At 38.3% G+C, this 26,368-nt stretch overlaps 1 protein-coding gene across 2 annotated transcripts in view; it reads left to right on the top strand.

Annotated features, from left to right (window-relative positions):
• Nucleotides 1-25,053, top strand: part of myo7ab (myosin VIIAb) — a 46,938-nt gene extending 21,885 nt beyond the window's left edge. For both annotated transcript variants that reach the window (XM_088088553.1, XM_088088554.1), the window contains 33 exons: nucleotides 1,035-1,172; nucleotides 1,457-1,615; nucleotides 1,704-1,796; nucleotides 2,514-2,608; nucleotides 2,766-2,850; nucleotides 3,010-3,228; nucleotides 5,412-5,729; nucleotides 7,831-8,040; nucleotides 8,243-8,419; nucleotides 8,506-8,595; nucleotides 9,093-9,220; nucleotides 10,395-10,521; nucleotides 11,331-11,450; nucleotides 12,173-12,346; nucleotides 12,495-12,722; nucleotides 13,312-13,482; nucleotides 13,567-13,684; nucleotides 14,023-14,149; nucleotides 14,969-15,138; nucleotides 15,360-15,550; nucleotides 16,047-16,171; nucleotides 16,285-16,442; nucleotides 17,188-17,341; nucleotides 17,500-17,655; nucleotides 17,759-17,864; nucleotides 18,563-18,676; nucleotides 18,938-19,025; nucleotides 19,176-19,282; nucleotides 20,897-21,082; nucleotides 21,461-21,577; nucleotides 22,505-22,588; nucleotides 22,703-22,822; nucleotides 23,315-25,053. In XM_088088553.1, coding sequence (XP_087944679.1) covers nucleotides 1,035-1,172; nucleotides 1,457-1,615; nucleotides 1,704-1,796; nucleotides 2,514-2,608; nucleotides 2,766-2,850; nucleotides 3,010-3,228; nucleotides 5,412-5,729; nucleotides 7,831-8,040; nucleotides 8,243-8,419; nucleotides 8,506-8,595; nucleotides 9,093-9,220; nucleotides 10,395-10,521; nucleotides 11,331-11,450; nucleotides 12,173-12,346; nucleotides 12,495-12,722; nucleotides 13,312-13,482; nucleotides 13,567-13,684; nucleotides 14,023-14,149; nucleotides 14,969-15,138; nucleotides 15,360-15,550; nucleotides 16,047-16,171; nucleotides 16,285-16,442; nucleotides 17,188-17,341; nucleotides 17,500-17,655; nucleotides 17,759-17,864; nucleotides 18,563-18,676; nucleotides 18,938-19,025; nucleotides 19,176-19,282; nucleotides 20,897-21,082; nucleotides 21,461-21,577; nucleotides 22,505-22,588; nucleotides 22,703-22,822; nucleotides 23,315-23,407 — 4,746 coding nt within the window. In that variant the 3' untranslated portion in view covers nucleotides 23,408-25,053. The remainder of the gene's footprint in view (nucleotides 1-1,034; nucleotides 1,173-1,456; nucleotides 1,616-1,703; nucleotides 1,797-2,513; nucleotides 2,609-2,765; nucleotides 2,851-3,009; nucleotides 3,229-5,411; nucleotides 5,730-7,830; nucleotides 8,041-8,242; nucleotides 8,420-8,505; nucleotides 8,596-9,092; nucleotides 9,221-10,394; nucleotides 10,522-11,330; nucleotides 11,451-12,172; nucleotides 12,347-12,494; nucleotides 12,723-13,311; nucleotides 13,483-13,566; nucleotides 13,685-14,022; nucleotides 14,150-14,968; nucleotides 15,139-15,359; nucleotides 15,551-16,046; nucleotides 16,172-16,284; nucleotides 16,443-17,187; nucleotides 17,342-17,499; nucleotides 17,656-17,758; nucleotides 17,865-18,562; nucleotides 18,677-18,937; nucleotides 19,026-19,175; nucleotides 19,283-20,896; nucleotides 21,083-21,460; nucleotides 21,578-22,504; nucleotides 22,589-22,702; nucleotides 22,823-23,314) is intronic.
• Nucleotides 25,054-26,368: the final 1,315 nt, after the last annotated feature.

The raw sequence follows: 26,368 nt of genomic DNA, 5'->3' as shown, positions 1-26,368 counted from the left end.
AACCCTGTGTGTTAAACTGAATAAAACCCATGAACCCAAACTCCCCTTCCCTTCCTCGAGCTCTTTTTTATCCTGCAGGTGTGCAGTTTGTTGTAGCAGAAACCAGAGGGAGAAATGTGTTTATTCCATGAGATTCATTGTTGAGAATTTAACTAGCAAACTCTTTGACGTGCACCTCTCACTCGTTATCCATGTCCAATACACGGAGAACTGTGGGGCTTTTGAAACAGGAAGTGCTGTGATGTCTTTCTGCTTCACTGAGAGGATAACAGCTGTCAGAGATTTGTTTTGTTTCCTGTTTCATTTGTCTGTGATGTGCAGTAGTCATGATGTGTTTGTGCCCCCCGTGTTTCCATTGTGTACCACTGTGTTTAAATGTTCTGCCACATGCTGCAAACCATCAACAAAATGTGACAAAACAAAAACCCGACTGTCTCCGACAGAGTGATTTGGATTTTTAAAATTAAAGGGACAAATTAAAATTTTATTAAACAACAGGTCAGTTCTGGCATTTTTATGTTTGGCTTGAGAAAGAAGTGACATGCAGCGATGGCCAACTGAAGTGGTAAAAATTAGAAAATGAGTACAAAATTCAAATTGCATGTTCTGAAAGGGGACTTCTGAAACCGAGTAATTGTGTTTGTTTTAAGTAACCAAATATGAAAGCCCACTCTTTTGTAATATTCTTGAATTTAGTCTTGTAAAAAAGAGTCTTGTGAAATAAGTTTTAGCTCTAGGTCAGAGAAATGAAAGCAAGGATAGTTTACTGTCTAATAATGATACATTTTTGGAGGCACGATGAAGGTAAAAATAGCATTCTAGTTATGAATATGATCGAAAAAAAACACAAAATTTACTTTTCTGTAGTTTCAAAGGAGTGGAAGTGTAAAATTCTGAGGCATATGCTCATGTGGGTTGGCAGTAAATCAAAATGTGATGATTTACTGTATCTAGTTGTATGTGTACTTGTTCATTTGGGTTGGTGAAACATAAGTTTATGTGTTTCTACCGTGTGTTTGTGTGTGTGTTTGCAGGGTGTTGAGACGAGGAAGCGCTCCCCAACTCTGAGCAGTCAGTTCAAACGTTCCCTTGAGATGCTGATGAGGACGCTCAGCGTGTGTCAGCCGTTCTTTGTTCGCTGTATAAAACCCAACGAGCTCAAAAAGCCCATGGTGAGACCATTTCCTCCCCGTTCTTCACAAAATACTTTCTAATTTTGCGCTGTTCAGTCTCTAAAATTTTTTGCTCAAGCTCCCCAAAAACATTGATCTTCTCATTTAGCTGTCGGCTAGAAAGCATCTCGCAACATTGAATATAAACACCTGCACAGACTGATTATGTTACATTTTCATGGTACTTTAAGCTTGTTTTTACTGTGTCCTCTTAAGTTCTGTTGCTCTTGAAATCTCTTCTCTTAATTTAATAATTGTGTCTGTTCTTACGTGTTTTTCTCCAGTTGTTTGACAGAGAGCTGTGTATTCGTCAGCTGCGCTACTCCGGCATGATGGAGACCATCAGGATACGACGGGCCGGCTATCCCATCCGATACTCCTTCGGCGAGTTTGTGGATCGTTACCGAGTCCTCATGCCCGGCGTCAAACCTGCTCACATACAGGTCAACATCACAAAACACTGCTATCTGTCACGATTCTGTTTCTGTTGTCTTCTTCAGTCCTGATTTAACCTGTTCTTTCTGCCTACAGGAAGACCTACGAGGGACCTGCCAGCAGATCGTCCGCGCCCGGCTGGGAAAACATGACGACTGGCAAATTGGAAAGACCAAGATTTTCCTAAAGGTGTTTTTTTTTTTCTTGTCTGCGTGTGTCAAAAAGTTCTTCAGTCTTGAGTTGTCTTAGGTTGTTACTGCAGCATCGTGTTCATCATTGGTCCTCGATAAAAAAGGCATTTCTTGAAACCAAGTCTGTGTATATACAAGTGCATCCTAGAGTTCACACACTTTGGTTCTGATCCAGATTTATTTTTAGTGGTACTTGTTTATTGACAGTTAAAGGACTTTAGTTAAATCCATATGCATTTAAAGGATGGTGATGTCCTTTTTTTGTCATCATATCCAATGAAAACACCAAAACAAACCAAAAGTTTCCAGCTTTCTTAGCTTGTCTTTTGCTCTCTGTCCCAGCCTAATTCATTCTGACTTAAGGTATAAATTGTTAAAAATATTAATAAAAATTTTAATGTATTAACCAGATGACAACACTTGTTGTAGACCCAGTTTTCAACCCCCCACCTTCAGTTACTTTATTGCAAGTTAATTCTAAATATCCTGTTCACACAAAAAGTGTATGATTGAAAAATGTATTTAGGAATATGTTCCAAGTCAGCATTATATCAATGGATTTAGTTGAGCTTTTAAAAAGTAGACTTAAGACCCTAAACATTTCAGTTCATTGTTAATATTATAGAATAAAATGATAAAAACTGGACTTTGGAGAGTTGGGGCTGCTGTTGCTTTTCTTTACTTTGTTTTTATTTGTCTGCCCATTTCCTGTCAGGACCATCACGACATGCAGCTGGAGATTGAGAGGGACAAAGGCATTACCGACAAGGTCATCCTCATCCAGAAGGCTGTGCGTGGACTCAAAGAGAGGTAAAAAAAACTTTCTAAGATAGAGCTTGATGCATAACAACAGAACCCACAAAACCTCACAGATCTTTTGGGATTTTTTTAATCTTGGAAAAAGACCATCTGTCAGGACTTTAGGGAACTCCCCACCGTTAATTTCCTGTCTCCTTTTCTGTCGTAGGACTCACTTTCTCAAACTAAGGAGTGCTGTGACTGTCATCCAGAAGGTTTGGCGGGGTTATCGATGCAGGAAGAATTACCAAATTGTGAGTCCTGTGTACCTTCAATGTGTAGTTTTGTAGTATTTTTGTTGGTTGAAATATTCTTTTCTTCTCAGGTGCAGTATGATATTTTTGTTGTGTTTATATGAGCTGCATGACTCAGATCATTCACTCAAAAATCCTCTCACCTCTCCTCTCCCTCAGATGCAGTCTGGCTTCTTGCGCCTCCAGGCCATCTACAGGTCAAGGAAGTACTACAGAAGCTACCAGGCGACTCGCCGTTGCGTCACCCTCATTCAAGCCCGCTGCCGTGGTTTCATCATCCGGCAGACATTTTGGCGCCGTCTTCGTGCCGTGGTGACGCTACAGGCCTACACCAGGGGCATGATAGCCAGACGCCTCTGCCAGCGGCTCAGGGCAGAGGTAAAAATCGATCATATTCACTACTGCTACATATGTGATGTTAAAGTGCCAGAGAGAGAGGGCTATTGGTGTTGAGGGCAGATGTTGAAAATAAAGTGGGGGAAAGAAATTGTGATTGATCGGACTAAAAATAACCTGTGAAGCCTTATATATTTTCCCTGTAATGCCCTTATTGGATACACCAGCACAAATAATAATTCGACTGTTTTGGACAGTTTTCGTTTATTTGTTTACTGAGAATTAGATGATCAATACCTCTCTCACTGGGCCTCATTCACAAACAGCGCGTACAAACAAATGCTTAAACTGTGCGTATGAACATTTTACACACAGATCGGGGATTTATCAGTATTTTTTGCCTGAATTTGTTTGTGCTCTGTCAACAACTGTAGAACTGCCTCAGACCATGCATGCACAAATAATGAAGGCTGTCTTACAAAATGTAAACACACATCTTTTAACTAAATATATAATATATTAAAACTACTCTTATTTTTTAGGGCTTTAAATTACAACAATATTCGGAAACGGTTAATTAACTAATGCACTGGCCATATGTATTAAATGACCATGAAACTGACCCCCATTCATATTCATTAATTATTGTCATAATTACAATATTCAACTATAGAAACAGAATGTCTGACTCCTCGCTTACAGTAGAGTATCTAGAGTACCTAGGGACGCCCACTAGCTTAAGTCCGAGGTTAAGTCCTTAGCTCCCCTTAGGCCCCTGCCTTTGGGAGAGAGTGCACCTTCAGAGATGGACATGTTTGGAGAGTGACAAACGTTTTAGCCGTTTCCGACAGCTAAAACAAGTTCATCTGCAGATATTTATTTCCCTTGAGCGGCATCTAAGCTATAAGACACACTGTTCTCACCTGATACACGTGCGCACGTGACAGAAATCCAACAATAATATTTCATGCACACTTGTTTTGTGCTCAAAATAAGTATATTTCTGCGCACATATTAGTGGATGAGGCCCATTGTCAGAATGCAAAATATGGAGCTACAGCCTGCAGCCGATTACATTAGTTTAGCTGCGCATAACACCCGAACACAGGAAAAACACCTGGCTCGGTCCAAACTTAAAAAGTACACACTTGTAAGTAGTTGGGTGAAGTTAAAGTTAAGATCCTGCCTGCTTTTCATCTCTGCACACAAGTCCAATCACTGTGCAAAGCCAGAGTAAATTTCAAATTGTCTGTTTTATAAAGTTTTCCACAAAAGAGGTCTGCACACTTGAGGCTCCAATTAAATATTTGCTGATAAGGAAAAAAGTGACAGAGATTGAGGTGATTGCTGCCTCTAAAAGAAAAGCTGTTTTCTCTTTAACACTTGCCAAAGGAAGATCTTTTAGATCAAAAACGTTGCCTTAAAAGAAAAGAGAATTAAACTATTAACTTGGAGGCTAAAGTTTGCAAACCCCCTTTGTGACCTGCAGTGAAGTATTTTTGGTCTTTCACCTGAGTACCTTCTCCTCTGATGTTTTTGAAAAATTACAAGAGGGTTTCAAACGCTGTGAGAAAACACAATACACACTTTGTTTGATGCATACTGAGGCCTTTAAACATATTCCATCTCAAAAAAATACCAAGTCATGATAAGTCTCTCATGGGATCCTGGCCTAACATATGTCACCGTGAAACCTTCTTTTATATGTTCTTTTAGATTAGTTTGTTTAACCTGGTTGCATGCTGTCTGTTTGTGATATGAGGACATGTTTGTGAGCTTTTTAAAAATGTTCGTAGTTTTTTAAAAATGCCATTTTATCTGCCATTGTTGGACCTTTTTCTCTGTTCCTGTTCTGAAAGACGATGTTGAATAAATTATTTGTTTTGTAAATGTTTGTTTAATCTCAGTTTGTTATCAGCTTGATAAGATATAAATAGCTTTCGGGGAACTATCAGATAATATTCCTGTGCAAGTCTGCAGTTCCAGTGACCCGACAAGGAAGAAGTTAAGTGGCTGGAAGCCTCTTTAAATAACCTACTGAATAGAGATAAACGTACTGTCTACTGCGATCAGCTTTTAAGAATAGTTTATATTCTTTCTAGTCCATCTGTGATGTTCCCCTTCAGCTCCTCTGATCTAGTTTCAAACAGACAAGTAGTAAAAAGCTAACTCTGTATACTGCGTCTCAGTGTAACACCCTACCTGCCTCTCACCTCCCCTCACAGCTGCAGCATCGCCTGGAAGCCGAGCGCCAGCGTCTGGCCGAGGAGGAGCAGCTGCGAAACCAGATGACGGCTCGGCGGGCCAAGGCGGAGGCCGAGAGGAACCACCAGGAGAGGCTCGTCCAACTGGCCCAGCAGCAGGAGGAGAGGGAGAGGGAGGAGAAGGAGGAGGCGAGGAGGAAGAAGGAGCTGCTGCAGCAGATGGAGAGGGAGAAGGAGCAGCCCGTGGATCACTCAGACATGGTCGACCGTATGTTTGGTTTCCTGGGGAACTCCGGGCCTCTGCCCAACCAGGACGGACAGGCACCAGCTGGTTTTGAGGTTTGTGTTTATGTTTTTTTTAGTCCAATAAAGATGTCTGACTAAATGTTCCAACAGCTGATTTTTGTACCAATTTTATTTAAACTATAATTTTAGCCACATTGTCAATTTGAAGGAGCTGTCAGCTGGTTCAGCAGATCTTACAGACGTCAATGATACACTGACCTTTTCCTTAAGCACCACCACAAGGTTCACAATGGGCCTTATTCAAGAAACAACATACAAACAAATTTCTCTTTTTTTTTTTTATCCAGGATTTGTTTTTATTTTGTTCGTACCCACTGTTTTTTTGGATTCGCCACTGTTTTCTTAATTTTGCTTTTCTCTTAGGTAAGATAAAATTTTACAAGTGTTCGAGAGCACTCTTACCAAGATAAGAGAAAATCTTTCACAGTACACAAATTGTTGTCCAAAACAAGCATAAATGAGTTTTATATTTAAGGAAAATTTTAAAAATGCATGACAATAATTCAATCAGATTTAGATTAGGTTTTAGAGTAATTATAATGATGGTATTATTAAATTTCAGGCTTAAAGTGATACTACTGTACTTGATCCCAGTGACTGTAATTTCAGTCTCTGTATGTTTCCTCTGCTGAACAGTGCTGAATGTAATTAAGTTCGTTTACTCAAGTACTGTACTAAAATACAACTCTGAGGAACTTTTTATGAAGTAGAAAAACCCAAATATTATTAAAACTAGTGCTATTTAACTAGAGAAAACAGAGAAATGGCTGTGGCATTGGCTTTGCTTAAGAAGTAATGAAAACTACAACTACCAGAATGCACTTCACCGGATTTCCCTCCAAAAAAAATCATAAAAGCGCTCGGTGTGGGTGACGTCACACTATTTGCCTGTTTGAAAGTAAAATGGCGGCAGGTAACAAGCGGTCCCAAACATTTCAAACTGCAGTCAAACGGTAAGCTATTTTATGTGTTTAAATACATTAAAGGCGATAAATGTGCAGCACTGTGACAGAATATTGGTTTAAATTTCATCAACAGTGCTTATTTTTATCGTCTGAGCTCAGTATTTTCGGCTTGCGTTTTCGTGGGAAAACAGTATGGAGCGCGCTTGTTGTTCACGAGCTCTGGTATTTCAGCGCATTTGAATTTGAGTTTTGTTTGAGTTTGAGGTACCAGGTGATGACCGTGTAAACCATGGATGCATTATAGTGAAACTGACAGTTGATCAAACGTAGGTATCGCGTTATTTTTGTTGCACGAGACTTCCGAACAAGAGCAAAGGGGATCACGAGCACGAGTATGTTTTCGTATGTTTTGATGCGTTTGCGGCTTAAATCTGACCCAACCCGTTTTGTTGCGGTTTGATACTCATAGCACTTATCACTGTGCGTTTTGGTGTGTTTTAATTATTTTAGCCTTTATTTTCACTTGAAGCACTTACATCATTCTATTTAAATTTTTATTTAAAAAAAAAAATTATTGTTAATATTTCATCTATTTTTCCCCTTGCTCTCTCTTTTTCTGAGATATTAGTATCACATGTTTTATAGGCTTTTAGGCTTTATTACTTAAATTGTCATGTTAATACAACTTTCATTATATACTTTATTAAACAGAAAACACACATTTTTATTTACTGTTCATGAACAGAGACCACATGCAAACATGGCATATGAGTTGTGATCTGGGGCATCTGACCACAAAAGTTGCATTGAAAAGACAAGTGTAGTCACAGCCTTTTTGTGTTTCCTGTCTCTATTTAATTTAATATTAAGCTGTATCATTAAAGGTTTAAGTTGGTTTTTTTTTGTCATCTTAGAAAACAGGATTGCAAAATGAAATCCTAGCCGCCTCTGCTCTAAACACATTGAACATGTAAAACAGACGATTAGATATTCAAATTATAACTGAATATAAACAAGAAAACAGAGCAAAGTATATACAAGTAACACTAAAGGAAGAAATAAAAAAGGAAAAAAAAATATGATATGAAATACATAGAGTCATGTATATACACAAAAATATGTGAATTATCAGTGTGATATGCAGGTTATGGTGGCAAAAAGTCTAGTTTATTTAAAACAATAAAAAGTGATAAAAGAAATACATCAGTGTGTATTTTCCTGCTCCTCAGGACTTGGAGAAGACTCCTCGCGGTGAAGAAGCTGAAGAGGAGGTGCTGAATGAAGCTCCTCCCTTACCTGATGAGGAAGATGAGGATTTGTCCGAATACAAGTTCTCCAAGTTTGCCGCCACATACTTCCAGGGTGTTTCCACTCACACCTACATCAGACGACCACTAAAGCAACCTCTGCTTTTTCACGAGGATGAAGGAGACCAGCTGGTGAGCACATAAACCTCCTCTTCACCTCTCGGCCGTGTTTTTTTGTTATTCAGAGGATTGATATGAAGATAAATGCCACTCTCACATCTGTTCAGTATGAAGCTAAAACCAGGATGAAGTTATCTTGGCGTTAAGACTGGAAACGTGGGGAAACACCACAGGTTACAGAGTGCTGATATACACATCCTGTTCTGTCTTTCAGGCTGCATTAGCCGTGTGGATCACCGTGTTGAGGTTTATGGGAGACTTACCGGAGCCAAAATGCCAGATGGTCATTAATGATGGTAGCGAAAAGATTCCTGTCATGACAAAGATCTACGAAACACTTGGCAAGAGGACCTACAAGAGGGAGCTGCAGGAACTTCAGGTGGAGGGAGAGGTGAGATGATGCCAAAGGGTCATGTTTTTTCCGTTAACATCACGGACTGTCAGATTAACTTACAAAATGTCTTTGTCGCTCTACAGAACAGCTCCATAGACAGCCAGAAGAGGAACAGTGTCAGACATAAACTCGTGTCTCTCACTCTGAAGAGGAAATCAAAAATCACTGAAGAGGTGAGTTTCAAAGCCAACAACAGAATTTGCTGTTTATACTTTGGATTTTTTTTTGTGTTTAGCGAGCACTTACAGCCGAGGGACCATTTGCAAGGCCATGTTTTATTTGCTCTTCCAGATTTGTCTGGTGTTTCATCCAAAATGTTTCCAAAATTCAAAAGTAAATTCCCCCACATAGTTACAAAATATGAAGCTCTGTGATTGGAAGTTTCTTGCCAAAAATGCACCTTAGAAGTCCATCAAAGCTTTTCCATGCACAGGCTTGCATCTTTTAGTACTGATGATACAACCCAAAAGACTTTCATGCCAATTTAAGCAGCACAAGTGCTCCAACCGTTAGTCATGTAACATTTTATAAGCTGTGAACAAAAGAGACCTGAAACGTTTCCCACCTCTCAACTCTACATTGTTTCAGATGTGGATGACACTGGTTCATTTCAGTTTTTTGAATTGCTGAACGTTTTTTTTCTCTCTTGTCTTCTCAATGTCGGCGGCAGGTAACCAGGCGGTTGACGGAGGGGGATTACAGCCTTCAGGGGAACAGCATGCTGGAGGACCGACCCACCTCCAACCTGGAGAAACTTCACTTCATCATCGGAAACGGCATCTTACGGCCCGCCCTCAGGTAACCTCCTGTCTCTCCCTCCTTTAATGTCATCACCAGACCCAGAGTAATGCATGGGATCAGGGGTGCTTGCAGTGTTTGTCACGCCCTGCAGTATGAGTTTGTCCAGCGGATGGCGCTATATCAGTATTTCTCAAACCTCTCCTCCAGGACCGCCGCTTGACCTACATGATTTAAATCTCCCCGCTGCAGCACAGCTGATTCAAACCAGCAGCTCGTTGTGATCTGCTGCAGCGGCTTTCTGATCATCAGCAGGCAGAGATTCAAACCATTTGTCCTCCAGCAGAGGCTTCACAAATGTAATGATAAAGTAAAGGCCATGGAGGTGTTCAAATCTAAAGGTTTTATCCACCTTGGTACGTAAAATTTGGCCAGTGTATTTAACTGCAATTTATTTAAAATTTTGACATTTTGACTAGAGGCAGGGTTCTGGCAGATCTTTAAAAAGCATTAAAAGGCATTGAATTCATTAATCTATTAAAATGTCGAAAATCAATCTTTCAAAAGACACTGAAAGGAGTTTTTTTTTTAATTGCTTTTTTTTCTGATGTTGGACTGCAAAATCTCAAAGTGTTAATTATGGCTATGAAAGTTGTGGCAAAATCCCATTTACAGAGTGAGACACAAAATCATTAATAAAGAGCATCAATACATGCTAGGTATTTCCCAATTCTGACTATATCAAACTTTTCAACTTTCAACTTTAAACGTGGTAATTTCAGCTCCTTAACTGGTGAGATGCAATGAAGCATTGCCACTAATTACCGTCCGTCTCCTCCTAAGCAGCACTGAAACACAAATCCAAATTAATCTGCACTGAGTTTGAAATAGAAACCAAATAAGTAAGATATATATATAAAGGGATGTAACCACTATAAAGTTATTATAGATCTCTGTTACCCTTTTGCCAGCCTGTCAGTGAGGTCAAATGGATACACCCAAAAAAAAAAAAACCTGAAAAAAAACAAACAAACACGTCTGCTGCAGAGTCACATACAAGCCCTGCTCTCTGGGTAATGAAAAAGCAGTCTGTACTCTATTTTTATTGGGTTTAATAACATCTCATGAATAGTTATGAAAGATTTAATTTCAATTGTTACCATTAAAATGAAATTTTATTTAAATTTATTACAGCACTCTGTTTTGGATCTCAGTTGTTGTTTTTCTGCCACAGGGATGAGATCTACTGTCAGATCTGCAAACAGCTCACTCAGAATCCGTCCAAGAGCAGCCACGCCCGCGGCTGGATCCTGCTGTCTCTCTGCGTGGGCTGCTTCGCCCCCTCCGAGAAGTTTGTCAAAGTAAGGAGCCTCTTATTCACTTTACACAGGAAATATCACACTCCCTTCTCTGTAATCAATTCACGTTTTAATTATCGATGAAAACACTCAGGAAATAAAGGCTAAATGTGAGTGATGAATGCACTTTTGAAGAGGCAAAAAATATGTTAAAATGTTAAAAGCAAACATAAAAGTTTTATTGAGGTTGGTATTATTCCAAAGTATTTGGGTGTTAGCAATTTTGTCTAGATATATTCCTTTCCATTGTCTAACCTTCACAGATCTCGTAATGAAAGGCAATTTCTGCTGTAAAGAAACACAATAAACACAATGAAAACAACTGTTACATCGAGAAATCCAGACTGAGCAGAGCTGAAGAAATCAATCCTGCTTTCACTGCATCGAGGGTTTAGACAGGACAGATCAATGACTGAAAACACACACTGAATAAACAGCAGCACACTGTGCAGCACAGCCTCCTCATCATAAACACCGGGGAGTCCTGAGCTCGTACCATTAAAGCATCCAAAATAACACCCAAAATGAATCATCAAAGTCTAGTCTCATCTCCTTATTGTAAGGGTTCATGTCTGATTTTTTCTTCTGAAATAGTAAACTGAATATATTTTGTTTTATGTTACTTTGGCCTTCTGATTTTTTTTTACACTATATTATTACACTTATTTTACATGATTTTCTGGCATTTATTAGACCAAATCTGTATGTGCTTTAAGCATTTAATTTAACTCAGAAAACCTTCATGAGATCATCGTTAGCACTAACTCTCTCTGTTGTCTTTTATCACCCCCTCTCCTTCCCTCTGTTGCCAGTATTTACGGACATTTTTAAATAACGGTCCTCCTGGTTACGCTCCATATTGTGAGGAAAGGTTGAGGAGGACGTTTGTGAACCGCACGAGGACCCAGCCGCCATCTTGGTTGGAGTTACAGGTACTGAACATGCTCGCTGTTCTGTGTTTGAGTTGTAAGCTCACTTCGGTGTCGGCACGTCTTGAAAATTCTTTAAAAAGCATTGAATTCAGTTTGTTCAATCCTGTTTTTGATTGCTGGCTGTCAGGAGGGCTGATTGTTACTACTGCAACTACAGCATCCATAAAGCTGTGAAGCACATAAACTCACAATAGGCAAATGTTGATTTTAGCAAAAACATAATTGGTTAGTCTGGTGTTTGCCACTTATTTATGTCAAGGTTTTATGAATTTTATCAGTTATATCTGAAATTGTTGTGAAGCAAGAAAAAATTCTGATATAAAAATAAACAGTTTGACACCACATCATCCCTATTGGTTTTCCATCATACTTTGGCCGATATGATCATGAAGTTGACATTAAATCGAATTCTATGTGGTACCTAAAATAATAATAATAATAATAATAACACATAGGACTTAAAAGTCTGAAGTTTACCTTCGTGAACTCTGCTGGAACCCAGTTGATGTTTCCAGCCAAACCAATAGGATCTTTTTCATTTTATGTGATTTAAAAAATGTTTGAAAAAAACAGATCTTAAAGTTAAGTAAGACAAATTAACATTTGTATTTCAGTTATACATCAAGAGAGTAAAATATACCTTATCTGAGCCAAATTGTAAACTTGATTTTGAAAAAGAGTAACATTTGTCGCATTTTGTTATGTGATTTTTTTTTCCTAAGGCCACTAAATCTAAGAAGCCTATCATGTTACCAGTAACGTTTATGGACGGCACCACCAAGACTCTCCTGGCGGACTCTGCCACCACCGCCAGTGAGCTCTGCAACGCTCTGGCAGACAAGATCAACCTGAGAGATCGCTTTGGCTTCTCGCTGTACATCGCGCTGTTTGACAAGGTAAAACCAAGACAACACATCTGTGTGTGTGTAATATGAGGCCATGTTGATCTATAATTAAAGGTCAGCGTTGTCTGAAACAGTGGATGCTGTGTATGATGCTGACTTCAGTGTTAATTGAATACTTGCGTGACTTTGCTTTGTTCAGGTGTCGTCACTCGGCAGCGGCAGCGACCACGTCATGGACGCCGTCTCTCAGTGTGAGCAGTATGCCAAGGAGCAGGGCGCCCAGGAGAGGAACGCACCCTGGAGGCTCTTCTTCAGGAAGGAAATCTTCAACCCCTGGCACAACCCGGCTGAGGACTACGTGGCCACAAACCTTATTTACCAGCAGATTGTGCGAGGGGTGAAATTCGGAGAATACCGCTGTGAGAGGGTGAGCAGCTTCTTTTTCTTTTTTTACTTTTTTTGGTTTTGTTTATAATGCAGTTGATGTGCTTGAAAGTAGGACACTACCTGACTCAGAATTATGTCAATCAAATTTGATGATATGGAGTTGCAGCGTCTCAAAAAATGTGCTTCTAGAAAAATAAAACATCGACAGGATGACATGAGGTTAATATGATTTAGCAAAATGAATCATTATAAACAAGCCAGAATCTCAAATCTGCTTAATAAATCAGTCTGTTGAAGCTTGACATTAAACATTTGCATTAACCCTATGTATGTAGCATGGTTTGGTTTTCAAAGTGAATGACTGTGACTATTTTAACTGCCATGACATGTTAGAAAAAACTGTCAATCCAAAGAAGAGGGTGCTGGAACAAAGTAAACTCTTACGGGAGTAAGGGAGTTTCGGTTTTCCCATGTAAAGTCAACCAGGATCTATTGAATAATTGCTCAGTTTTCTTTGTGTTTGTTATGAAATTTTCTCTGTAACACAGCTGCAGAAGAACAATCTGTCAGTCACTCTATCAGAAATATGATTTTGTCTTCTCATGATCGTCTCCTGTCTATTCAAACAGGAGGAGGACCTGGCAGAGCTGGCCTCTCAGCAGTACTACGTGGATTACGGCTCTGAGATCCTCCAAGATCGCCTGCTCAGCCTGATTCCCTCCTACATCCCCGACAGAGAAATCACCTCCACAAAGACTGCAGAGAAGTGGGCTCAGCTCATCATCAACGCCCACAAAAAGGTTAGCTGTCACCAAAACTTTTTTTTCTTTGGGGTCTTTTTGAACATCTTTTGGGACAGAAACTAATGACGGCTGACTGTGCAGGGATTACACACTAAAAGGAGGCTGAACACGCAGAAGGTGAAGGAGGACGTGGTGGATTTTGCTCGTTTAAAGTGGCCTTTACTCTTCTCACGCTTCTACGAGGCCTTCAAGTTCTCAGGTTGGTGTATATATATTACTGAGAACGGGGTCTTACGATCTTAGGGATTAATGGAAGCCAATTTCAGCGAGAGTGATGAGAAAAAAAGATCATGTTAGGTCATTATGACAGACTTCCTCAAAATAGTTAGTGTGTCAAAGCAATAAGAAACAATACTAACTTTTTATTTTGAGAAAGTTTCTTATACTCAAACATGGGTTTTTTCCATCACAATGGCAGAAATGGGACGGTCTGTTTTTCTTTTTTTCTTGAAAAGCTCTTTGTGCTTTTGGCTTGAAAATTGTTCTACAAATAAAGTTATTATTTTTATTATGACACTACACTATCTGTCCACACAGGACCCAGTCTGCCCAAGAATGACGTGATCGTGGCGGTGAACTGGACTGGAGTTTACTTTGTGGATGAACAGGAGCAGGTCCTTCTGGAGCTCTCGTTCCCAGAGATCACTGCTGTGTCCAGTAGCAGGTGTGATAATGCCGTGTCCTTGGAGCGATACTGATGAAAGAAATGGTCAAAAACCGTTTATTTCTGGGGCGTCGGCGGCTCAGTGGATAGAGCGGACACCGGGTTCGACTCTGGCCTCGGCCCTTGCTGCATGTCGTCCCCTCTCTCTCCCCGTTTCACACATACACCCTGTCCTATCAAATAAAGGCCAAAAAAAAGCCCCAAAAATGTCTTTAAAAAATAGTTTATTTGCTGTTTATTTGGAGCCAGCTGAGTGGAAGAAAATCTTTTTTTATCTTGTACTTGAGTATTTTTGCCTGGATACGTGCACACTTTCAGTATCCCTCTTCTAAAATTATATTTTGTTACATCATTTGCAGCCAAATTTAATTCAAAATTTATGCCCATTTCCAACCACAGTATCACAAGAACGCGAGTGTTTAGCTGTCTGGTTCAGCAGTTTGTTGGTTGTTACCCAACTCAAGGACCTGAAGGATGAAAAGTCTTAAGTATCATAACTGAGGATTGAGAGGAGCTACAACATCAGACATGGCTGTTCAGTTAAACCCTCATTCTGTACTTGGTATATTAAAAGTGGAATTCAAGATTTGTTTGAATATAATGAAATTAAACTATTTTTGGTTACTTTTGCCCAATTATCTTACAAAAATACAACCCAAGTTTCCTAAACATGTTGTGTAGTAACCCTGAATTACACTTATATTCATGCACTATAAACACATCACATTTCTTAGTCCACCTTTTAGAACTACACGATGATCCTGCTTTTGTGTGTTTTTGTAAAAAGTATATGATTAACGCTAAAATTTCATTTTCCAGAGGAGGTAAACTCCAGGGCCAGAGTTTTACATTGGCCACGATCAAAGGAGACGAGTACACGTTCACCTCCAACAACGCAGAGGACATCCGCGATCTGGTGGTCACCTTCCTTGAGGGTTTGAGGAAAAGGTCCAAGTATGTGGTGGGACTGCTGGACTGTCCCAACCCTGGTGAGATTCACTGATGGTCCCAAAAGAAAGCATGATTTTGATGCCTTGGGCCAGATTTTTCTCCATGTTTAATCTGAATCTGCAAAGTAACTAAAGTTATCAAAGAAGAATTATAAGAAGAAGAATATTGAAATGTAAAACAATACAAGTATAAAGTAGCAAAAAATGCACTACAGTGCTTGAGAAAACGTACTTTGTCTCTTCCCACCGTCGTCTCGCAGCAGGAGTAGATTCCTCATTCCTGAGTTTCTCAAAGGGCGATCTGATCATCCTGGACGAACACGACGGAGAACACGTGATGAACTCTGGCTGGGCTCACGGCATCAACGACAGGACCAGACTGAGAGGAGACTTTCCCGCTGACTGCGTCTACGTTCTGCCCACTGTCACCAGACCGCAGTATGACATCGTGGTGAGTTGAGCCCACGGTCAGGCTTCAAGGGAAATTAAGTTTTAATTAATCTATTTTCAATCACTCTTTAGTGTTCAATATTTTTTCATCATTTTTTTTTTTATTTGTTTTTTATACTTAAGATCCTTTTTCCCACACCGTCAACTCCAATTTACAAAATACCTAACTCACTAACTCACTACATGGCATAACACACATTGCATATATCTAACAAATTAAGAGATTTATTTGACAAATTAGTATTGTTATATCTGCTTAAGTTGTTGTAAATACAGATTCTGCAAGTAACCCCAATACTTAGATTTTTTATATAGCTAATTCCAATAAATGTCCCATAAGTCCTTGTAAATTCTCTTAGAAAAAGTTTCCACCTTGAATATTCTGGTATCTGTGTCCTCTATATTCTATAAAAATCGGTATGTTTTTTGTTTCTGCATGTTAAATGATCTTAAAACTCCTACATCCCTTTTTTTTCTCCACTTTCTCTCTCTGTCAGGCTCTCGTGACGATGACTCCTGATCAGAGGCGAGAATCCATCGGTTTGTCCCAGATGAGCCTGTCTGACATTGAGGAGAAAACAAAGGCCTACACACTAGAGGAATTCTCTTACGACTACTTCAGGTGTATTTCCTGATCCTTTACATATAGATATTAAGTATGTAGTTGCTTTGCAAGGAATTACTATGCAAAACGTTCAAAAGTCCTAATTTCTAACCCCTCTTGCATGTTTCCAGGCCTCCTCCTAAGAGCACTCTGAGCAGGGTGATGATCTCCAAGAGCCGGGGGAAGGACCGTCTGTGGAGCTGCACCAGGGAGCCTCTCAAACAGCCTCTGCTGAAGAAAGTCCTGGCCCACGAGGAGCTCTCCCAGGAGGCCTGCCTGGCCTTCATAGATATCCTTCAGTGGAAGAAGTGTGGCCTCTGTCGGTCAGTTTTTTTAGTATTAGCTTGACGAGTTTCTGCCTTTAAACTCATTAATGAACAGTTTTACATTTAAACCTTGAGAAAATATGTTTTGAAAACATGTCCCATGGGTCTATGGAATTAGCGCTTAAATGGACAGTTCTCCCCAAAATCAAAAATACATATTTTACCTGTAGTGCTATAAATCTAGGTTATTTTGGCGTGAGTTGCAGACTGGTGGAAATATTGACTGCAGAGATGTTTGAGTCTTTCCAGTATAATGGAGTTAGATGGCTATCAGCTTGTGGTGCTCAAAGTGCCAAAAAACCTGAACTTGAAACCTGAAAAAACCTAACGACAATGTCTCTTTAAAAAAATCATGACCTGGTTATTAAAGATATTAAAGATAATCCACAGACATTGTTGTGAGCAGTTTAATATAGGAACTATTTTCTTTCAGCTGAATTACACATGTCACCTGTATCACTGTGCAAAAGAAAGCATGCATCTTCTCATGGATATGAGCCTCATGCTCGTGACAACGCAAGATGTAAATATTAATGGCGTCCTCCACGGCTGTGCTGTAGCGTGAGCTGGCTCAGTGGAGAGCTAGCAGTAGATGCACACTTTTGCGCAGTAAAAGTACCTCGATCAGTTTATTTTTCTGTTGCAAAGTCAAAGACACCTGCTGCAGCCCGCTGTGTTAAAGGTTGATGTTCTTGACCTCGGCTCCACCTGTGATGAAGTATATGGGCGACTACCCGTCCAAACGAGTGCGTTCTGTCAACGAGCTCACTGATCAGATCTTTGAAGGAGCGCTGAAGGCCGAGCCGCTCAAAGACGAGATCTTCTGTCAGATTCTCAAACAGCTGACTGATAATCACATCAAGTAAGTGTGAAACGCACACACGCAAAAAAAAATCTATCATCTGTCTTTATTAGCAAAGAACAAAAGTGTCCATGTACACTCCAGCTCACACCCTAGTATCGTCTCTTTTTTTGTTTTATTTTAACCATGCTACCTTTTTGTGCTGTGCGTGTGTGCAGGTACAGTGAGGAGAAGGGCTGGGAGCTTCTGTGGCTCTGTACTGGTTTGTTTCCTCCCAGTAACATCCTGCTGCCTCACGTCCAAAAGTTCCTGCAGGCCAAGAAACACTGTCCGCTGGCTCCAGACTGCATGCAGCGGCTACAGAAAGCCTTACGGTAAAACACACACACACACTTTCTCCTGATCTTCTTTAACAGCCTTTATTCTATTGTGTTCAGTTTAAATCTATTTTTCATCTCGTCTCTGTGTTTGTTTTAGAAACGGATCAAGAAAGTACCCCCCTCACCTGGTGGAGGTGGAGGCCATCCAGCACAAGACAACTCAGATCTTTCACAAAGTTTACTTCCCTGATGACGCAGACGAGGTTAGAGGCGACTAAAATCCAAAATGTGTTATTACATCATATATAATTACTGTAGTATTTTAAATGTCTTAAATTTAGTTTTATGAATATTAGGCTTTAAAATATTAAGTCTTAAATTAGAATTACTACAAATATTTTATCAGATGTATTTATCCATCTTTAAATTTCTGTGTCAAAATGAGTCAAGCTCTTCTTAAATTCTTCCTGTTAAACTAACACCATATATGGGGCTCATATTGGCCATTTAAAAAAGTACACTTGGGTGTAACTTTTAAACGAAGAAGTAACATACTTTCCTATTATAAATGAGAAGTGGAAATATTAATTATAAATGCATTCATTTAAAAACACAGTAAAATATAGGCAATTTTAAAAATAACTAAAAATGCATGAAAACTGTACAAATAATTAATATAATGTTAGCGCAAAGTACGCCTTTCACATTATTATAATAACATGAGCTGTATGAGAATTAAGATAATAGTGCAAAAAAAGCTGTAGACATTGTTGATAAAAATATGAAAATAAGAGTTGCCACTAAAATAATAATTTTTATTAAAATATACTTGGCCCCTCTGTAAACCTGTACTATAAACATATTTGCCATAACACACACTTCTCTCTCACTACATACACTTGAGTATTTCTTTTGTATATATGCAGTATTTTATATCTAAGCAGCCTGTTTCTGTTCTCAGGTGTTTGAAGTGGAGTCGAGCACAAAGGCCAAAGACTTCTGCCACAACATCTCCGGACGTCTGCTGCTCAAATCCTCTGAAGGCTTCAGCCTCTTTGTGAAGATCACTGACAAGGTGACGACAGCCTGATTATCTGTATTCTAGTAAATATCTGTTGAGAAACTGTAGTTTTCGTCAGTAGAAATCATAGCAGTCATAAATAGTCACACATTTCTTTCTTCGTAAGCGATTACGAGTTTTTACTTTGTGATTATTTGCTTAAAACACAGTTTTTCTACAGTGTGGAGTTAGTATCCAAATACTTCCTTCATTACTGTTGGAGACACATCTTACACATAAACATCTTCAAATATTTGTGATTTTCTGGTTTTCCAGGTCATCAGTGTGCCCGACGGCGACTTCTTCTTTGACTTTGTGAGGCACCTGACTGACTGGATCAAGAAAGCCAGACATGTGAAAGATGGTAAAGACATTTTTTAAAAGAACTTGTGTTTTACATCGTCTCATTGATTTCCTGCGCCTGTTTATCTTTATCGCCTGTGTGTGTGTGTGTGTGTGTGTGTGTGTGTGTGTGTGTGTGTGTTTGTGTTTGTGTTTGTGTTTGTGTGCGCAGGTGTAGTGCCTTCACTGACGTATCAGGTGTTCTTCATGAAGAAGCTGTGGACCAATACGGTGCCAGGAAAAGACTCCATGGCGGACTCCATCTTCCACTACTACCAAGTGAGCAACAGACCTCAGAAATGTTCACACACGAGTCCTAAATTGTTTTTTTATTCAAAACAACTTAAACACATCAGAATTCTGAAGTTGTTTTCAGCATTTTTTAGGGAATTTCATTCTCAATATTATTTGCATGATGCTAATGATACATTACATTCAGTAAGCTGACAAATCAAATGCGAAGTAAATAAAATCCTCAATTTAAATATTCTAAACGCAATAACACACATAAACTACTTGTTGGTCTGTCTGTATTAATGCTACAGAACTTTAGTAACTTGCTGTCTGCAGTATTATTAAAACAATCTACTGCCAAAATGATGATTATAATAATAATAATGAACTTCACTTGATAATACTAGTAATACTATTGCCTTTTTGGCCATTTTTTTTGACATGCTAAATTATGAGGTTTTTGGCCTTTTCTGGACTTTATTTCCACTATGTATACTATAATGCGTCTCCTCAAGTTATTCTATGGTGTCTTTAGCCATTTTTTGGAGTAGTCAAAATTTGACTATTTCGACATACTATACTATTGCCTTTCTGGCCATTTTTTTGACATGTTAACTTTTTAGGTTTTTGGCCTTTTCTGGACTTTATTCCCACTTCGTATACTATAACACGTCTCTACGAGCTATTCCATGTTGTTTTTAGCCATTTTTGGGAGGGGTCAAAATTTGACTTTTTTCAACACACTATACTATTGCCTTTTTGGCCATTTTTTCTGACATACTAAAAAATGAGGATTTTGGCCTTTTCTGGACTTTATTCCCACTTTGTGTATCATTACGCTTCTCTACAAGCTATTCTATATCGTTTTTAGCCATTTTTTGGAGTAGTCAAAATTTGACTTTTTCGACATACTATACTATTGCCTTTCTGGACATTTTTTTTGACATCTAAAATTTTTAGGTTTTTGGCCTTTCCTAGACTTTATTCCCACTTTGTATACTCTAACACGTCTCTACAAGCTATTATATGTCGTTTTCAGCCATTTTTGGGAGTAGTCAAAATTTGACTTTTTCAACATACTATACTATTGTCTTAATGGCCATTTTGTGACATGCTAAAATATGAGGTTTTTGGCCTTTTCTGGACTTTATTCCCACTTTGTATACTCTAACACGTCTCCTCAAGTTATTCTATGGTGTCTTTAGCCATTTTTTGGAGTAGTCAAAATCTGACTTTTTCGTCATACTATACTATTGCCTTTCTGGCCATTTTTTTAACATGCTAAATTTTTCATTTTTTGGTCTTTCTTGGACTTTATTCCCACTTTGTATAGTATAATGCGTCTCTACAAGCTATGCAATTTTCTTTTTCGCCCTTTCGGGAGTAGTCAAAATTGAATACTAGTAATGTAAGATAAGATAAGGATAAAAATTTAGAGCACATAGTGCATAACATAAATTGGAAAATAAAATATAACCCACTGATATTATTAATAAAATAAGCATAAAATAGAGTATATGAAATCAAGGAAAATACAGCATCTTAAAGCTCTGCAGCAGAATGCAAAGCAGCCACGTTAGAGCTAGTTAAAGGCTAAAATGAAGAGATAAGTTTACATCGTCAGACTGACGTACAGTGTCTGTCTGTCTCTGTTTTCAGGAGCTGCCCAAATATCTGCGAGGCTACCACAAATGTTCGAAGGAGGAGGTGAACCAGCTGGCAGCGCTGATCTACAGGGTGAAGTTTGAGGAAGATAAATCCCACTTTCACAATATTTCCAAGATCCTGAAGGAGCTCGTCCCCCAGGACCAGATGAGACATCTGTCCCCCGACGACTGGAAGAGGGTGAGCTGACGATTTAGAGCAGTCTGCTTTAAATTACTTAATATACCGTCGTGCAGCTTAACATATGAAAACACATCATAATATTTTAGTTGATTTTATATTTTGTATTAACAACCTGAATCTGCATATATGACGAAAAGCTGGAATCATTAATAGTTAAGCATGCAAGCATTTGCTAATTAGCAATAAAAACACAGTAAAGCTGAGGCTGATGGGAATGTTTTATTAGTTTTTGGTCATTGCTCAATACCAAATTACACCAATAGTCCAAGGAAAGAGAATTTGTGTAATAAATTCTGATAATGTTATTCAGATGTGTTGATATCTGAATGGATGCTGATCTCTCCCTGGTTTGTCCGTTGTGCGTCTCTCTGTCAGTCCATCATGTCGCTGTTCAACAAGCACTCAGGAAAGACACGAGAAGAAGCCAAACTCGCCTTTCTCAAAATCATCTACAAGTGGACCACGTTCGGTTCGGCCTTTTTTGAAGTCAAGGTAAATATGTTATACATTAATAATCACTTTTTAAAAGCTGAGTATAAAAAGCATGTTTGGGTGGTGTTTTTTAATCCTTATGTCATTATATTGGTTTTTGTAAGTGGTGGAAAAGGTACTCAGATCTTTTACTTAAATAAAATTAGCAATACCACAGCGTAGAAATACAATGCGTTCAAAATTTTACTTAAAGTAGAAAAATATCAGCATCTCAGTATACTTACACTATCAAAAATAAAAGTACTCATTATGCAGAAAGCTCCATTTCAGGATAAATTAATATATTACTGGATTATAACCACTGATGCATTAACAGAGACGTAGTCAAGTCACAAATTTGAAGACTTCAGACTCGACTGGGACTTGAACACCAGCGACTCGTGACTGAACTTGAGCCTTTTGGCTTAAAAAGCTTTATCTTCCCCCCAAGCCAAAAGATTAAAAAAAATAATAATAAAAAAGTATGGGTCAGCAATGTTGTATACGACATGAAATATTTAATATTTTAGATTAAGTTCATCCATATTTGTTTTAACAACCTTTAAGAAATAAATATAAATTTTAAGAAACTCATGATATTTGGGAATGTCCCTTTACTCTGTTGTTGGCATTACATTTGGTGAAGAACACACTATGACTTGTTGCGGAGTCGAGTCTTGACTTGTGACTTGCATAACAATGACTTGGTCCACCTCTGTGCTATAATATGCACATTAATGCACTTTATATACTGGCAATTAGTTAAATCTATAATATTTATAATAATATATTATTATTGTATCTGTTTCTGCAAAGTGACAAGCTGTAAAATAGTTTTTGCAGTAAAAATATAAAACATAAACTGGACAGGCCCAACTCAAGTGAAGTTATCTCAAAATTGGATTTGAGAAAATTTACATTTGTGGTTTTTTTTTTTCCTTTCTGCAGCAAACAACTGATCCAAATTACCCAGAAACCCTCCTGATAGCAATCAACAAACACGGAGTCAGTCTCATTGATCCAAAGTCTAAGGTGGGTCCATATTAGTGTTTTTTAACTTCATGTATGTTTGAGTGTGTGCACATGGCACTGCGTCTGCCAACAACAGGGTATGGTTATATTTATATTTCGTTTTATTTCCTGCAGGACATCCTCACCACTCATCCCTTCACGAAGATCTCCAACTGGAGCAGCGGAAACACGTACTTCCACATCACCATCGGAAACCTGGTCCGAGGCAGCAAGCTGCTGTGCGAGACCTCGCTGGTGAGAAACTCGGTTTACCACGATGCAGCACAGCAGTCAGAATAACCGTGATTTTTTTATGCCGTTTTGAACACTAAACTATGACTTTTTTGTGCCATTTTGGACTATATAATATAGTTTGACAGTTTTATAGTACTTTGGACGATACACTATAGAATTACTTTATTGTGCTGTTTTGGACGTACTACACTGGCATTTTTTTGATATTGTGGACCACGTACTATACTATGACTTTTTGTGCCATTTTGGACTATATAACATTTTTATAATGTGAATTTTTTGTGCCATTTTGGGCTGTATAATCTTTGACTTTTTTGGATGACATTTTTGATGATTGATGATTTTTTTTTACTATAATACATTTTTTCGTTATTAAATAGTATAATATAATAGTAAATAATATAAATAGTGTGAGTTCAAATGCACATTAAAAAAAAAGCAATAGTCATACAGTGCATACAGATAAATAACCTTTGACCTCCAACCCCTCAGGGCTACAAAATGGACGACCTGCTTACTTCTTACATCAGCCAGATGCTGACGACCATGACCAAACAACGAACCTCCCGGGGCAACAGCAAGTGAGCAGAACGGCTGGAAACTCGTCAGTTTACGGTCGATCACACACACACACACGCACACACACGTGAATTATCCCGCAGAGGGGTTATTGAAGTAGTTTGTTGATGGTTCACTGTAACACTGTAATGCCAACATTTTCATTTGTTATGTATTGGCCCTGTCTTAAAAACTCACCTACTGCCTTTAAATGACCTGTTCCCACCGTTAATACTCTAACGCGGAAATGTGGATAATTTTCTAAAAACAGTAAACTGCTGGTCACAACACCGTTCAGAAGTTTGGATTCACCTGCAGAAATCCTTGATCGGGTTCACTCAGAAGTCTGCTTATTGTTAAACGGTCTTTTATGCTTTCGTCTGGTAGAAAAAGTAGTTTTAGTGGTTCTCACTTTGCCTTCAGTTTAGCAATTACTGCTTTGTTTTTACAGACGTTTAGCTAATGTTAAATCGGGGAGCTTCGGCATTTGTTGTGCTGTTCGCCACACGAAGCTAAGACACAGTGTGTTGAACGTGCAGTCGGAACAAAAAGGATTGTTTCTCTAACCGACTGTTTACATGAGAAATATAAAAACCAAAAAAGAGTTTCATGACATAGCATTAGATCAGAATTTGTGAAAGAGCGACACCCAGAATCAACGTCTGTCCGTCACTTCTTTCCTACCCGAACTGCATTATATCCTACATTAGAAAATAAACTCTGCAGTATTTGCTGTACTTCTGTCATGTCGTATAACTAAATTCAGCATGTTTCATTCAGTGGAACTCAGTTTAATATCAGCAGTTTTAAAAATGTGTAAACTGCGTCATTTGAGCAACACATTTGGTGAAAATACCACGTTTATGCACGTTAATATTGAATTATGTTAATGATCGCTGAACGTGTTTGTGAAATCTTTAGGATGTTTACAGTAAACTTATATTAAACATATTAAAGTTATGTAAAGTAATGAATTTAATGGATGATTTCAAACTTTTGAACGGTGTTAATTATCACTGAGACTGCACATTTAATGTTTGTGCTGTAACAGACTTTAAATGCAACAATTTTTGAATTTTTAGATAATTGAACACCACTACTGTCAAATCCCATCAAGATAAGACAAAAACATTTTACCTTCTTGCTTGATGTGCAAAAATTAAGATGTAAATGAAAAAAATCAGTCGTTGAAAAAGACCAGCAGTTACCTGAAACAGTGATAACCCCATAGTCAACGTGTTAATACTGTATTGTGAAGTAGCTTCATTTTCCATCCGTATTTACGCTCAAATATAGACTTTTAAAACATAGACCACACCAAAGGTAACCTGTCGTCCAACAAATAACTCTTCAGATCTCAGTGCTCGTTTTCATTTGATAAATTGACAGTTTTAACAATTTCATATATTAGCAAATCTGGTTTTAGAGTTATTTAAATACAAACATGTTTTTAGTTTAAGTAAACAGACCATCCGTGTGCCACAAAGTTAAACACCACCTTTGTATGTTGATCCACAGTAGTCACTGTTTTAGATCGTGTACACACTGACTGTAGATGCCGTCTTTTTCTAAATGTAACAGCTGTAAGTGTTGATTTTGAAAGCATCCTAAATCAGAACTCTGTTGGACCTCGCGTCCTGATGTAGAAGTCAATAAATGACGTTTTGCAAAGAGCTCAAAAGACGTCTGCTTCTCATTGTGACGCTGAGACGACCGCCACGGACACGACTGCACCAGAGGTTCTGGGTAAGAACCTGATCAGTGTTTACACTCATCTCGACTTACTGTACTGACATTGTATACGACAGCGTGTCTTTACAAGCTATAATATGATTTCAGCAATTTTATAAGTGGTTAACATTTGACTTTTTCGACATACTATACTATTGCCTTCCTGGCCATTTTTTGACATGTTAAATTTTTAGGTTTTTGGCCTTTCTTAGACTTTATTCCCACTTTGTCTAGTATAACGCTTCTCTACAAGCTATTTTATGTTGTTTTTAGCCAGTAGTCAAAATTGGACTTTTTGGACATACTGTACTATTGCCTTTTTGGCCATTTTTTTGGACATGTTAAATTATGAGGTTTTTGGCATTGTCTAGACTTTATTCCCACTTTGTATACTCTAATGCATCTCTATGAGTTAGTCTATGTTGTTTTTAGCCATTTTTTGGAGTAGTCAAAATTTGACTATTTTGACATACTATACTATTGCTTTTCTAACCATTTTCTTGACATAATAAATTTTTAGTTTTTTGTGCTTTTTTTGGACTTTATTCCCACTTTGTATACTCTAACCCGTCTCTACAAGGTATTCTATGTCATTTTTAGCCATTTTTTGGAGTAGTCAAAATTTGACTTTTTGGACATACTATACTATTGCCTTTTTGGCCATTTTTTGGACATGCTAAATCATGAGGTTTTTGGCATTTTCTGGACTTTATTCTCACTTTGTGTACCATTATGCTTCTCTACAAGCTATTCTATGTCATTTTTAGCCATTTTTTGGAGTAGTCAAAATTTGACTCTTTCGTCATACTATACTATTGCCTTTCTAACCATTTTCTTGACATAATAATTTTTTTGTTTTTTTGGGCTTTTTTGGACTTTATTCCCACTTTGTATACTCTATCCCGTCTCTACAAGCTATTTTATGTTGTTTTTAGCCATTTTTGGGAGTAGTAAAAACTTTGACTTTTTGGACATACTATACTATTGCCTTTCTGGCCATTTTTTTGACATCTAAAATGTTTAGGTTTTTGGCCTTTCCTAGACTTTATTCCCACTTTGTATACTCTAACCCATCTCTACAAGCTATTCTATGTTGTTTTTAGCCATTTTTTTGAGTAGTCAAAATTGGACTTTTTGGACATACTATACTATTGCCTTTTTGGCCATTTTTTGGACATGCTAAATTATGAGGTTTTTGGCATTTTCTGGACTTTATTCCCACTTTGTATACTATGACGTGTCTCTACAAGCTATTCT

This window comes from Plectropomus leopardus, chromosome 15, assembly GCF_026936395.1.
Source record: "Plectropomus leopardus strain MGB_pleo_1.0 chromosome 15, ASM2693639v1, whole genome shotgun sequence".
NCBI classification, from domain to species: Eukaryota; Metazoa; Chordata; class Actinopteri; order Perciformes; family Serranidae; genus Plectropomus; species Plectropomus leopardus.
Note: the sequence above shows the minus strand (reverse complement) of the source record. Positions and strands in the feature narration are given on the sequence as shown.